General features: G+C 40.3%; 1 protein-coding gene across 1 annotated transcript; it reads left to right on the top strand.

Annotated features, from left to right (window-relative positions):
- Positions 1-247: 247 nt before the first annotated feature.
- LOC131848962 (maternal effect protein staufen) lies at positions 248-15,783 on the top strand. Its single transcript, XM_059198937.1, has 18 exons — positions 248-385; positions 504-658; positions 2,747-2,936; positions 3,660-3,822; positions 4,762-4,821; positions 5,379-5,617; positions 6,180-6,281; positions 6,786-6,912; positions 7,877-8,061; positions 8,720-8,945; positions 9,188-9,318; positions 9,635-9,835; positions 10,328-10,586; positions 11,031-11,155; positions 11,250-11,364; positions 12,111-12,229; positions 12,389-12,546; positions 13,631-15,783. The coding sequence occupies exons 2-18, from the start codon at positions 516-518 to the stop codon at positions 13,695-13,697; spliced, it is 2,610 nt and encodes an 869-aa protein (XP_059054920.1). The 5' UTR covers positions 248-385; positions 504-515; the 3' UTR covers positions 13,698-15,783.
- The last annotated feature ends 227 nt before the right edge of the window (positions 15,784-16,010 follow it).

The raw sequence follows: 16,010 nt of genomic DNA, 5'->3' as shown, positions 1-16,010 counted from the left end.
ACGCCAGCTGGAATTAAGCAATTTGCAAAATTGGAAAGTCATCTTATTCTTAGTTCTTTACAATACACTGCAGAATATAGGTATATACCAAGTTAATTTTGTTATATATCGCAGTAAAAAATGGGTATTTTTGTGCTTCATTTGTTCCACCATAGATAGAGTAATGAAGAAATAAACATACTTGCTCTATGATGTGTTAAAGTTCTATTTTTTTTAATAGGTGAAATAAATAAAATAACATGGCAACATTTTTAACATGGCCGCATGTTGAACTGTACGATTTTCTTTACTGTTTGCCAAAATAAAACAACACTGGCGTGATTTTAAGTGGATTTATGTTGAACGCATAGCTTGAAAAATATTTATTAGGTGACGCAAGTTATTGGTAAGGAAATATATGTGAAAATTGCAATTTCTCTTTAATAGCCGAATAGGATTGCTGTGTTTATTTTTTCGGCCATCGAGACAATTTATAGTTTTGTTTGTGATTGTTATTCGGACAGTAATTGGTGAAGATGATGCATCACCCGAACATGCATCATCCGCCGATGTCGGGGCATCCGCCGCAGCACATGCCTGGTCATCAAGCTATGCCTGCACATCATCAGATGCCGCCTCATCAGGTCCACAGAGAGAGCAGGCACGTAACAATAACTAGGTAGTGTAACGTTCATTATTTTTATTGCTTATTATTTTATATTTCTGCAGTCTTAATTCATATATATTACATGTATATTTAGTTAGTCTGTTGATAAAAATCCATGCTTTATATTAGGTAATATATTTTTGGAAAGTCTAATAAATTTTATTCTTACATTGTAACCTATCTTGATGATCTGTGACAACATTGGTCAAATATGCTATAGCTTTGTTTGCTATATTAATAAAACAGAATATTGAATTCTTTATTTTAATAAACTTAAATTTAATACATCCTTTTATATAGAAAATAGCTTATTTTGAAATTACTACCAAAAGGATAAATTACTGTATATTATATATTTTGTTAATAGAGTTATTTAACAAAATATTTTACTTAAACTAAACTTCTTTGATTTTTGGAGCTTCTGCTGGCTATCATTATTAAGAAAGCTTACTTATATGGTAGTTCCACAATAATTTGCCAGTTATGTTAATCCAGCTTATTTTTTATAAAAAAAAAGCTGTATAAAAATACTTATATATTTATTATTTTCTAATGATCATTTAGTTCATTTGTTTGGTATCATTAGTATCATTATAATTTCAAATAGATTGAACATACAATAAATCATCACTTAATGACATCTAACAAAGCAAATATTGTAGATAATAGAACATGTATACATATAGAAAGAACATAATCACATTGTTTAATCTTCAAATTAGTTGATATCATCGAATCACAATAAAGTCATGTACAGCACACATAGCAACCTCTTTAGTCCTTATATTTCAATGAAATGGAATATAAATTATGATTAAAATAAATTTAGATAAATTCCGAATAAGTACTAATAATATAAATAATAATGCCGCTGTTGTAATTTAATTGTGAATGTGAAATTTTACAGTAATTGTGTCTAAATACTATAAACCTGGTTATTTTCTAATTACTTCTTTGAAAAGAATTATCATTTGGGTTTCACTAGCATTAAGTTATTTTTGTATGAAAAGTATGAACAATAACCTCTAATAATGTATTGTTTAACATGGGTAATATTTGAACATGCTTCCAGTAAAGTATATCATATAATTTATATTATTATTTAGACACCAATATCCATATTTTAAGTACTAAAATAAATATTAAATTTCTTCACACATTGAATGTGGATGGTTAAACTATGGGAATGTAGTATTAATTTGTAAAACTGTGTTTTATATCAGTAATTGATATTACATAGCCACTCTGTGTCAATATTTGTGAAACCAATATTTAGCCCTGAGTATCTATCTTATTTTATATGACAAGTTCATATCTTTAAACAGAAATGATTAATTGATTAGTGCATTATTATTATTTGTACAAGTAATTATCGTATAACACACAGTCATAGTGTAGCCATATGTTATAGTACATCACAAAGGGGCCCTTTAAATCTACACCTAGGTCACATTTCCCGGGAAATGCTTGAAGTTTCATCTCTGTCACATGATTTGTGTGTTGTCTGTCTTTGTCTGAATAAACTATAATATTTATAAATACAAAAGAAGTTTTCACTGTTAAAGAACCTATAAACATCTAGATCTAATTTTCTTATAATATCCCTGTTTTTATGATATTTTTCTTACAGATATAAATAAAAAGTCAATACTATAAAACTATGAGGTTATATGATATTTTATTTCACAGCAGTACAGTATTAATTTGAATGACCACTGAACATTGATACTATTTAATAAAATTACTTTATGTACAATTCAGTACTATACCCATTGATATGCTAATTCTGTGTAATTTGTTGATAAGTCGAGGGTCTTTTGCGGCACTCTTTGTTATTTGAACTGGTTATGAATGCCGCACATAAAGGAACATATGACGATGTTTCTATTCAACAATGTAGACGCGCCAATGAATGCAAAGTCTCGCACTTTCTTCAGACCTGTATGCAATTCCATTAAGTGGACTGGAAGATTGCAGTTGAAACAACATTCTCTTAGTGTTCACATAACTGTTTTTGGTGTTAACCTATTATAAGTTTTGGATGTTTTAGATGAGTGTGGTATTTTGTGTCAATGTGTATGAGTGAATCTGTATGCGAAGGGTGTCCCTGGGTCCGACACAAGCGGGGGGCGGCATGGGCGCACACGGGCACGGGCACGGGCACGGGCAGGCCCTGGGCGGCATGGGAGCGATGGCCGTGCCACCGCCGCACCATGCCCAGCAGCGCCCGCCGCACGCCATCCGCGCTATGCCACATCATCCGCCAGCGCAACACCATTCAGTGCCACCGGTAAGCCTACTATTGTTATATATGTATGTTATTTGCACACCAAACTGTTAATGCTAAGCAGAATCTTTTAGTGTACACATTTATATTTAATGTATGATTATGGTATGGTGCACGCGCCTGCACTAACGGATTACGCTGGCGGGGCTCTAGTGGAGGATTATAGTATGACCATGAGGTTAGGTCAGTTAGCCCATAGTGACAAATTCACTAGGAATTTATGAAAATGTTTTCCAGGGGAAACTGTGTGGACTACATGTGGTCGTACATAGTGGTCGACATGACATTGTACATACTAGTTATGGGTCCATCAATCCACATTACTAATAGTCGCCTTCCCCCTGGCAGAAAGTATCGATTGCTGTTGGCTTTAAATAATATTTATCTAATAATAATTGAATTCATTATCTGCTACTTTTCACACGGTTCCCTTAAAAACCATCTTTAAAACTTATGTTAATTTATGCAGTAATATTTTATAACTAATTAGGTAGTGGAATTTAAAGAACTCACTATATTTTCATCTTTCACGGAAATCTTCGTCCGGGTGAACACGGCAACGTGTTCGGCAACAATTTTTTCCGTGTATAATTATAAAATATTAATTTTTGGCAAGTTCATCGCGAAGTGCTAACTCTGACTTCATGTTCATCTTATATTCCTTCACTGGTGCCCCGACGGCGTATACTGGAGCAATTACATTATTATCCAATATAAAATGTGCAGCAACCGATGAAGAGCTTGCGGCGGCCGTACCCGGTGACGGGCGGGTACGGGCCGGCGAGCGGGCCGGGCGTGGTGCCGCTGTACCAGCCGGCGCACCCGCCGCCCGCCGCGCCGCAGCCCGCGCCCGCCGCCATGCCGCCCGCCGCCACTCTGCCGCACACAGGTTCGTTGATTACGACCCGCACTCTTACCGGTGGAGCTTGCCACTTTTCGCCATATTCCATCGTTCTCTTTTAATGTTGTATTAACATTAAAGGAACACGAAGGCGACGTGTCGTAAGTCGTAACACGACTCCGACTTTTCCTTAGTCTGCTCGATATAACTACGTCTCGGTCTTCCCTTTCTCTCTCATATGTTTCCTTAGATTATAATGTTTATATATTCATTGTACTGTATTAGTGTCATCCATCACTGGTATTTATTTCCTTTAAAAATCTTGATTTCTTACTTTACTTAGTTTACTAGCTAATTTATCCTTTATTCTACAACCATTCCATTCTAAGACTCAAGTTTTACACAGGTTCGCAAAAGCCTATACATTTAAAGGAAGACTGACTAAACAGGCATTTTTTAGGGTCCATGGGTTAGGCGCCTCCAAAGCTGATTGCTGAGGCAATGGAATTAACCCTAAGGTCTCCACCTAAATCCACCGCTTTTTTAAAGTATTAAAAATCGTTCTAAAGCTATCAAGTATCTAGTGTATGTGGGAATTTATCCACTAAAAACACAGTGTACCTCGTAACAGGGATGACAAGCACTGGCTACTTGGTTTGTCATTTATTTCATACTTTACATAATTAGCTGCTTCTCTCTGTTTCCGTAATGATATAGATATATTTAACTTTAAGCTAAATTTTAAAATGCATTATAAAGGAGTTTAAATACGTTTTAATGAAAATTCAAGTAAAATTAAAAAAAAAAGATTCAGAATTCACATAATAATCTATTAAAATAATTTAAAAAATATTACTGTAACTTGCAGTAATTACAAGAGAATGGCTATAATTCGGACAGACTAAAAATGGTTCTAATAATACTTATTATATTTATGGGTTCCATACATCATTTATTAATTAAAGTGTACTTTTCTCGAATCATTAGGTCTGCGCAAACCTCCACCGCCTGTTTTAACATCGAAGCCTAAGCTAAACTCTAAATTTGGTCAGTTGTACTATCATTTCATAGTTGTTGCTAATTATTTTGTATTTATATTTTATTTGCTGTTTTTCATTCATGCGTTTCTGTTTCATTTAAAGACCTACCAAATTTAAGCATCCAGGTTTTTTTAATTTTATTTTATTTTACATTAGTTACCTTCTTTATGCTTAGATTTTTAGCAGTTAATCATAACTAAGTTTTACTAATTAACTAATATGATGCTTTGTGTTGTAACTTGTAATGGAGAGAGAGTATATAAATGTATCCCGTCATTTTCATTCCCCAATATATTGTAAGATCCCAATAAAATGGCATGGTATAGAATCTTTAGATCTTTTATGCCAAGCCAATTAGCATTGACGAAGTATCAATATGATGAATGAGCTGTTTTTTCGAACTACTCAAATGATGGAAGCAGGATTCATCACAAGAAATCGAGTCCTACATAGCGCATACGATTTTAGTCTTAAATTTTTAGGTTCTAAATTCATGTTCGGACAGGACGGCTATACATTTCTTTGAGGACTGTAATGTATATATATATATAATGGCGTGTGTAGGAACATCAGCGAGTAGTACAAAGCCGGCGAGTAGTAATACAAGTACAGGAGCGGAAGCGGTAGCGAGCGCGAGCGCGGGAGAGGCAGCGGCGGCGGTGGCGGTGGCGGTGGCGAGTGCAGACAAGGTCGCCAGCGCGGCGCCGGCCGACGGCGAGGCGGCTCGCCCGGCGCCCGCACAGGCCAACAGTAAAGAGAAGACTCCTATGTGCCTGGTCAACGAACTGGCCAGGTACAATAAGGTATGGAACACACTACATACACACACACACACACACACACACACACACACACACAAGAATAATATCTCAGGACAACTCGCACAGCGCCATGTAGTCCCAAGCTAAGCTTGTTAATTTCAATATTACTTTTTTATAAATACATACAGTTATCCCAATTTTCAACATTTTAAGTAATTGGAAAAATGAAAAGCCGAAATACTGTGTTCAGTTAAGGTTTGCAACCTTCTAATGTCCTTATTCTATGGAATAACTTTCATAATATATACTGAATAAATCATCATCACAGCCCGGAAGACGTTCAATGCTATATAGGCCTCCCCCAAAGATCTCCACGACGATTGGTCCTGCGCATCGAATGCCTTCCAGCGACCTTGACCAGTTCGTCGGTCCACGTAGCTGGAGGCCTTCCCACGCTGCGTCTTCCGGTCCGTGGTCGCCAATCGAGGACTTTATTGCCCCAACGGCCATCTGTCCATCAATTTGACAATATTGCCAATACATGTAATAATGTTTTAGTATTTGTTAAAAAGCGTTTTAATTACAATCATGTACATAATTCCAGATTAAGCACCAATACCGCCTCACATCAGAATCTGGACCTGCTCACAAGAAAGTATTCACAGTAACACTCCGTTTGGGTGATACTGAGGAATACACAGCTGAGGTGAGTGCAATCCGACACTAATTAATAAATGGAATTGCATTGTTCTGAAATACATTATAAATATTTTTTTCTGAGAAAGCATTTAATTTCAAAAAGATTACAGAGTTTTGTTTAGAGAATATCAAACAACAATCAAAACGGTATACTTAAGATATGTTTATTTATTCTAGAGCACACAAAAAGATGATGTTTGATGATATTCTCTACCAGTATGCTGGTGGCCACTCTATTCTCCCGTTGAATTTAAAAATGAATCTATATTTTTGTGAACATGTATGAGCGAATTTGAAAAAAATAAGAGCTGAGTTACTTGGCAGTTCCTAGCTCGGAGTGCTTCCGAGCTGACTGACGGCAGTTTTAACATACTATAAAAGTGTATATAATATCCTTATTCATGTAGGTCTACTGCACGAATGAAGTTATTTTGATTCGATTCGAGTACATAGTCGCAATGAACGAATCAATTATGCATACATGTTTATAGTTTTCGGTCGGTTTTGTTAGGGCTCGTCCATAAAGCGCGCACAGCACGCGGCGGCGACGGCGGCGCTGGCGGGCACCGGGTTCGCGCCCCCGCCGCCCCGCGCCGCGCCCGCGCTCGCCGCCGCGCACCCGCACCACCGCCACTCCGGTCAGTACGCGCACACGCCTCACGCACGCACCTCACGCACGCACGCACATACATAATCTTACCTTTGCATAAACACACATATTCGGTATACACGACCACACGTAGCTTAAAATTTACTGTATATGTAGACAGGTAAGTTCCTGTTTCAAATGAAAGGGAGCTCCGTAACCGTAACCGAATCCGAAATAAAAGTTTCGGATAATATCAGATAGGGGCGGAGCCTTTGAGTCACGTTATGTAACCATTTTATTAGCTATTTGTATTTTACTTTGAAATTCCTTAAAAATATTATATCCTTAACCGAAATTATCCGAAACTAACGGATAATCCGAAATAATTTCATATCCGCATACGTATCCGTATCTGAAATTTCGTATCCATAACATCCCTACTTAAAATATACTATATTATATAATATAAATGCACATACATTGACGCACCCCTCACATATGCACACGCACTCACATATCTAATCTTAAGTTTGCATACATACTCACATTGGGTTTTTGAAGTGCATTCCCAACCTATTTACACTGTCTGTCTGCGCTGATCCCAACAGTCTTTTCAGTTTTGTTTCAAAATACAAAATTGAAAAGATTATAACTCATAATGATGTTTTCAAAAATCTTACGCTATGAATTTTAAAATTAAGATTTTTGCTTTCAAAATAACGTTTGATTGTACAAAGATTGACTACATAGCAGTTTCTATGTCGACTGTTGCATATTCAAATTAACGTGTATTCACTTAGAACAACATTTATTTAAAAGAGCAACTGAAGTTTCTTTCTCTTTTTTAGTGAGACGATGCATTCCTAATGCTATATTCTACTACTAGAATAAAAAAATGCAGTATGTATATATGAACAACCTGCTGATTCCGGGGCAAAGACTCCAACGATCACCGCGGTAGGGGAGGGCGTTGATGATCTATATGTGTGTATGAGCAATGTGTCCGTGGGCAGGTACAGTGATGCCGACGGTGGAGCTGAACGCGCTGGCGATGAAGCTGTGCCAGCCGGCCGTGTACACCAACATCCCGCCCGTGGCGGCGGCGGCGGCGGCGCGGCTGCCCCGCGTGCGCCCGCCCTTCAGGCTGCCCGCGCCCCCGCACGGGCCGCAGCCCATGCCGGGCTTCCTAGGATACCAGGTTACTACCGCTTACTTGTTCAAATATCCCTTTTTATGTGAAAGGAGCGGTAAGTATGCTGACGCCTACCTGATGGCAAGTGGTATAACCGTTGCCTATATATAGTATGCTAGTGCTTTTTGTTCCGATATTGTCAGTATATATAACGTCTACGTTATATATATATATATATATGTACGATTACGCTCGTGTATTAGCATTTTGGAGAATATCATGCCTCACATTTTGTAATTTCACTACCTTATTCAAACAAACTACACATAAGGTGTTCCTAATAATGCAATTTTTTTATGTTTCATACATCAGATGCATTGTTAGAATTAGAGTAATTTATTGCTGCTCTGAAATTACATAAAAAATACATTTAAAGGATACTTAATTAAAGGCGGCTAAAGGATTTGGCTCTGCATACCTAATCTATACCACAAATAACATTCTCATCTTATATCAATCACTTATCAAATAACATTGTTTTATGTCAAACTGCAGGATATTTAACTTCATTGATGTTATTAATAAGCTACAACAATAACGTAAGTTTCATTTACTTAGTTTCTAAATGCCTTTCTAAAACTGTATAAAGTACAGCTATATGTGTTAGTGTTAATAAAGTTGAGTTGGCGATTGTCGTTTAATGGAGTGTGACGTGCGTGTGCAGCGCATGGTGACCCCGGGTCTGGTGTACCGCGTGCGCGTGGTGGTGGGCGGGCGTGCGTGGCTCGGTGAGGGCGGCACGCCGCAGGCAGCACGGCACGACGCCGCTGCACGTGCTCTAAGGGACCTGCGCGTGCAGCCCGCCGCGACCGCCGCCGCCTCCTCCGCCCCCGTCTCCCCCGCAGCCGCCCCCGGCGGGGACGCGCAGCCGCCCGCCGACACGGACGACGGTCAGTACACGTACTAGCGTTGCCGATAGTGCGAAATACCCCTCGTATTTCGGTGACACCGCCGCGCGTACTCTAAGAGATCTGCGCGTGCAGCTCGCTGCTACAGCAGCTGCCAGTACACTATACACTGCAATCTCGATATAACAGAAAGAAGTCGCGTGCGCTGCAAGACCGCCGCGTAGAGGCCGCCGCCGACGCCTACTTAATATTGATGGATTTAAAATTAATGTTTCTTTCTCCAGGGGACGGTACTACAGATTTGCTGAGTTCGGAAGTGAAATCTCCTGTATCGTTAGTACATGAACTGGCACTCAAGCGCAACTTATCCGTGCAGTTCTCCGTGAAATCTGAACGCGGCCCGCCGCATATGAGGGTGAGTTTCATTTCTAGATGTTACTACTGCATCTTGCACATATAACAATAAATATGTATAAAATATAACTGTTAGCTGGACGCCGGTGTACAGGGAACATTTATACAAAACATTGATTGTTAGAATTTTTATCTATATGTTTGAGTGCTTGTGGGCTCTGATTTCAGAAACGGCTTAACCAATTGTTGAATAATATGCAAAATGATTTCACTAAGCATGGTGTATTTATCAGGATATGATCAAGAAATTTTGTAAGTGTAGCGCATATAGGTTAAGCTGGTCAATATTCAACAATCCTCGCCTCATTTTCATGCAGGTGTTTGTGACGGCGTGTACGGTGGGCGAAATCGAGACGGAAGGTGAAGGCAACGGGAAGAAGGTGTCGAAGCGACGCGCGGCTGAACGCATGCTGGACGAGATGCGGCGCCGCTGGCCCGCCGCCATGCTGCGCGCGCGCCCGCCGCAAGACCGCCGCCGGCTGCAGCCCGCCAAGAAGAAGCCCAGGAACCTCATCAAGGTAACACGAGCGCACGCGGCACGAGATGCGGCGCCCCCGGCCCGCCGTGGAGCTACACAACGGAACTACGCCGAAAGTAGTATTGGAAGAGAACGGAATTTTTATTACATATGTTAAAATAATTGTAAACCCGACTCCATCAATTAACGCAGTCAAATGTAAGATGGAAATGCGAGGTTGAGGTCTGATCGTTTAGTTTACATTCACCATGATGTTACTATACTATGATCAGCAATTCCTGACTTAAATATCTGTAAATATATTTAATAATTCACCAGGAATTTATTATGATGGTTTCCATGGGAAACCTTGTAGAAAAGGTTCAGGTTATATGGTATACTGTTAGCAACGGGGTCATCAGAGCACATTAGTAACAATCCACTTCCAAAGGCAGCTACTGTCAACATATTTTGATGATCGTAACAATGTACTAATTACAATTTTGATTATATGTGTTTAAAAATAATAAGTGAAATCGATGTGTTTATACAGGAGGGTGGTGCGGGAGGCGGCGGTAGCGGCGGCGGGGGCGGCGGGGGCGGCGCGGGCGCGAGCGGCGGCGCGGACAACCCTATCTCGCGGCTGGCGGTGGCGCGGCACGCGGTGCGCGCGCGCAGCCCGCAGTACCGCGTGGTGGAGGAGCGCGGCGCGGCGCGGCGCAGGGAGTTCCTCGTGCGCTGTGACGCGCCGCCGCACTCCGCCACCGGCCTCGGGCCCAACAAGAAGACCGCCAAGCGCCGCGCCGCACACAGTCAGTACACGCCCCTCACGGACACCCATCCTACCTACCGCTCTCGTGCGCTCTACCCGCTCCTAGAAGAGCGCCGCCCGCAGTCGCTACACACCCCTCACTCCTAACGTACCGCTATCGTGCAGTCTACCCGATCCTAGAAGAGCGCCACCCGCAGGCGGTACACGCCCCTCACTAATGTACCGGTCTCGTGCAGTCTACACGGTCCTAAAATTACCACTTTCTTATATATACATTTTATGTAACCGTCCTGTATCGTATTTTACTGCTACTTCACTCCCACACTCGGAGCTTTGAGTAAAAGTACGAAGACGTCGCAGGTGTTAGTTTCTTTCTTTTACTTCGGAAATAGATGAAACAAAGTACCCACGCAAATAATTTTGTACAAAGTCTTAACTCAAAAAGACATCAAAAAGTAATTTAGTATACATTAATTTCTTTCAGACGTACTATTAGCAATGGAAAAGACCGGGTTGCTCGATAACAATAATTCAACTGCCGATAACGAGACGGAAACGGGCTCCAACAACACCGCCGATGTCAACAAAAATGGCGATACCAAAAGAAAAGTATGTAATTTTAATTTGGTATTTTATGACCTAATTAAGTATGTGATACCATAATACACAGTGCGTGATGCATCATGTGTCATGTTGTATATAGGAGGGCGAGTCAGGGTCCGGAAGCGGAGGAGCCGGGGGCGAAGTGCGCCAGCCAGTACCGGGCGTCCTGCTCATGGACTACCACCAGCGGTCTGGGCAGCCCGCGCAGCCCAACGGTAAGCACCACCGCATTCTTCACACACTTGTTACTCACTCCACAGTAATTTATTTATTTATTATTGTACAATATGATGTTACATTTTTTCCTTCAAATCCCTAAATAGGAAACAAAACCTGTCCTATAGGATAAGCAGTGCTCATTCCCTACAATATTACAGGGACACATAAAATACAGTAATGGACTACTCTTTTGGATACCTGATATCTTTGAGAGATATATGGTAAACATCTGGTACTCGCGTTTCATTAAATATGTTGTAGTAATATAAACGGTATGACCGTTGTGACTGTATGTTGTGAAGATTGATCCCACAACTATCAGAGGGTTAGTGTTTGTTGGTTAAATTTCTCGCACCAAGAATACAAAACAATTGTATAATTATGCAACTAATACTGATTAATCCTTAGTTCAGTTTATCGACTTAACTGTAAACATACATTATTTCAAGACGTTAGTCTATAGCCTACTCAAGACACGATGACAAAAAAACTACCAGAAAATTTTGTACTTATTTCTAAATCTTTCATTTGTAAGTATGTAAGTAGCCCACAGTTTCACCTGCGTGAAATTGTAGCCTATTTATTAAATTGATATTTATGCTATATTATTTTAAAGTTTCATTTAAATCCAATCAGTAGTTTTTGCTTGAAAGAGTAACAAACATCATCGTTTATATAAAAAGTTGTGCTTACTTATGTTCGTTGATGTACAAATAATATTTAAATGGTCACATCTTATTAGGAGTAAGCGAGACAAGTGCAACAGGTGGCAACGGCGGCAACACTCCGGGCGCGAAGGACCAACTAATGTACCTTTCGGAACTGCTCGGATTCACGGTTCAATTTTCCGATTTCCCCAAAGTGAGTTTTCCAAACTTGTTGAAATTCAATCTCAAAACCATCTGTTTTGAAAAAAATGTTTTTAATAGCAATTTAATATATATGATTTAACTGATAACTAACTACAAATCTTACCACACGTTATATATCGTGTTATGAAGTAAGGGCTAACTGTTACAGCGGAACCACGGCGAGTACCTGTCACTGGTGTCGTTGTCGACGGAGCCGCCCGTGATGTGCCACGGGGGCGGGCCCTCCACGCAGCACTCGCACGAGCAGTGCTCGCGGGCGGCGCTGCGGGCGCTCGCACTCATGGGGCTCGACGCGCCGCAGGCGGGGTGCGGGCGCTCGCACTCATGGGGCTCGACGCGCCGCAGGCGGGGTCAGTACACACTACAACTATAACTCGCACGAGCAGTGCTCGCGGGCGGCGCTGCGGGCGCTCGCACTCATGGGGCTCGACGCGCCGCAGGCGGGGTCAGTACACACTACAACTATAACTCGCACGAGCAGTGCTCGCGGGCGGCGCTGCGGGCGCTCGCACTCATGGGGCTCGACGCGCCGCAGGCGGGGTCAGTACACACTACAACTATAACTCGCACGAGCAGTGCTCGCGGGCGGCGCTGCGGGCGCTCGCACTCATGGGGCTCGACGCGCCGCAGGCGGGGTCAGTACACACTACAACTATAACTCGCACGAGCAGTGCTCGCGGGCGGCGCTGCGGGCGCTCGCACTCATGAAGAGCGCACGCGCCGCAGGCGGCGCTGCGGGCGCTCGCACTCATGGTCAGTACACACTACAACTATAACTCGCACGAGCAGTGCTCGCGGGCGGCGCTGCGGGCGCTCGCACTCATGGGGCTCGACGCGCCGCAGGCGGGGTCAGTACACACTACAACTATAACTCGCACGAGCAGTGCTCGCGGCATGGAGGAACAAGGTATACCCAGTTCAAACCAGCAGTGAAAATGACATCTGCGTCCTCCGTGGTCATCCCATATCAGCTTCAGCCGCCAAGCAACCTGGTAATAAGCTGTGGAGAGTGAGATTAGGCAGTGAAATTAGAATGTAAAGAGATGTAACATCTGTGTCCGACCGTGTGTGATTCGTGGTATACCATCAGGTAAACATTTAAAAAAAAATTAATATGTAATTTTTTTTAGTTTCAGTAATTGAATTTACCTGTTTTTTTTTATCTTGTAATTTATATATGGTACATTATATCTTAGATATTATGAATATAGGTAATATTCATAATATCTAAGATCTAATATACCATTTACCTTAAGGTGGAGGCTTGTTTGCTATCCTAATAAATGTACAAATCTTGTATAATCTGCAGTAACTGACAATTTTTTTAAAAGATTTTTTTATTACAATTTATTTGTTTAATATCTATTTATAAATTAATTTTCATATACAGAATGGCGACCATGGGTGGTACTCCGGCCGCGAAGCCAGCTGTCATCAGCAACGGTATCGCCGACTAGGAGCGGCCCACGCTCCGCCAAGTATCAACAAGCGTCATTACCCTCCAATCCTTGTTACTCGGTCCAAATGCAATATCACTCACGTCGTGTATATTTCAATGCGCGAAATATCTAGTTCGGGACGACTTCATTTCCTTTTAAATGTTGTTATTCTATTTTATTCTATTAGACATATTATATCTATCTACGACATATTTACAACACAATTTGATCTCGGGTCTTGCAACACTAGAAGTTTTTTTTTCTTTTATTCTAAACGTTTCCTATTGAGAATAACGTTTATGTATATAGTTTGTTATTGCGTTCTGTTCCGGGAGAATATTTTAGTTGCTCTCAAACTTTTTAATTTTTATATCAGAAAACGTGGTTCACAAAGTAGGTGTATTTTTAGTACTCAACACATATTTACGACTCTAAACTTTTATCTTAAAATTTATAATTACAGGTTAATACATGTCAGTTATACCTGTCTCTTGTTTTTTAGAACATTATCAATGTGAATGTTATTTTTTATGACGACGGCGAGATTGTGTACCTGGCTATATTTATAAAATGTAGCCGACTTATGTTATTAACTTATTAGATAGTTATTGGACATGAATTGTCAGTAAAAATATGTAGTATCGATTAAATATACGAAACTGAGGCTGTGAAGCCAAACCAAAACAGTTTCATTGGGACATGGCAGCGCATCACCGATTTATTTAAGAGGCGTTTTTCGCCCGCAACTAATTTAGACTTCTATACATTTTATATAGCTTAATATGAAATTTAAATTCTCTTCTATGAAGTGATATTTCGAAACGACAGATTATAAATCATTCGGTGCCTAGCTGCCGTCCCGACGAACGCTAAAGTTGCATCATGCGGCCATGGTGTCACCTTAGTTTAGCTAATAGGTAATCGCCATAGTCCTTGACGCTGTACTGTAGCTCCAAACTGGGAACAGAAGCGCAGTGACCGCTGCGTTTTGCACTCGGGGAGTACGGCGATTATAAGATTGTGGCCTCGATTTTTAACTGACGACTAAGTGAGTGATGTATTTCTCCGACCCTAAGCTCTGAAATGTGTAATTCTAGATATAAGTTAAAGCGAAAAAATTGCGACACGAAATGAAATAGCGATGGATTCTTATCAACTTAGGCTAAGATTGATAATTGCTTGTTATTTTTTAGGCTCAGTATATATTTTTATCTAATGCATGTTCCCATAATGTTTAGGTTAGTGAATGACTAACATAACAGTCTTTCTAGATGTAACTGTAAGCGATACGATGGATCGGTGACTATTTATATTATGTAAAATGTAATGCCCGAATGGCCGACGGCCGCCTCGATCACTGTGTGATCTGCCCCTTGTTGATTGTACGTTTCATTGTTATGGGTCTCTTATTAATAAGGCTTATAACTAGACACGATGCTTTTAACATCATGAAATTAATGACTGTATTTTATTTTTATCAAAATTGTTTGTCTATGTCTAAACTGTATGGAAATCACGCGTTTAGGAATTGCTTTGATTCTACGTGTTTTAAGGACTTACTACGGCTGAGTAATGTACGTAGTTCGTGAATCAAGCTTCTAGAATACGACTAGTTTGTGTTTCAGTGTGCGTATTGAGGTATATGGACGCATAATTGAACTTTCTAACACTAACTAATCAATATTCGCCGATGCTGAGGCATCGTGTCTGTTATAGCCTTACCTTGTGTTATATGCGGTAGCTATGTCTATATCGCGACCGTTTATCAAGTCGAGTCGAATACATTTATACTGATAAAATGTACTCGTAACCACTTGTAAACCATACTGTTTGAAGTATAGCGTCGATCTATTCATAAGTTCTTTGTTGATGTAAACGATATTAAATCGAGGCCATTGATAATTTCTTCATGTTGAAAGTTACGCAAGTAACTAAGCATAAAGAAATTGAATAATTATTGAAAACGCCCAAACGGGCGTTCAAGAAGTGTTTTATTTATTTTGTTCTAAGTAACTAATATTTTATATGATGTGGATGGAGTAAGTCCCTACTTCAAATTCGTGCTTCTAGCGATCTATTATAAGAATAAAGTTAAATATTTGAATCATTGTTTCATTTATAACCTAAATTTACTGAATTCGCATGTTTTTCGCAGTCTTATTTAATATATTGGGCTTAGTTTTATGTTTATGAGATTAAATCTGTTGTGTGTAACCCTTAAAGATGGCGATTTTGATAAAAACCTTGGTCACTTCTCAATTTCACTACTATTTTGAATTTCTTCTCGTCTCTATTAGAGCGGTTAAGAACCATTAATACACTAAAATAGCC

This window comes from Achroia grisella, unplaced genomic scaffold (genome assembly GCF_030625045.1).
Source record: "Achroia grisella isolate CSIRO2021 unplaced genomic scaffold, CSIRO_AGI_Agris_v1 utg1096, whole genome shotgun sequence".
In the NCBI taxonomy this organism is placed as follows: Eukaryota; Metazoa; Arthropoda; class Insecta; order Lepidoptera; family Pyralidae; genus Achroia; species Achroia grisella.
The sequence above is the reverse complement of the archived record's forward strand: the minus strand, read 5'-3'. Positions and strand labels throughout refer to the sequence as shown.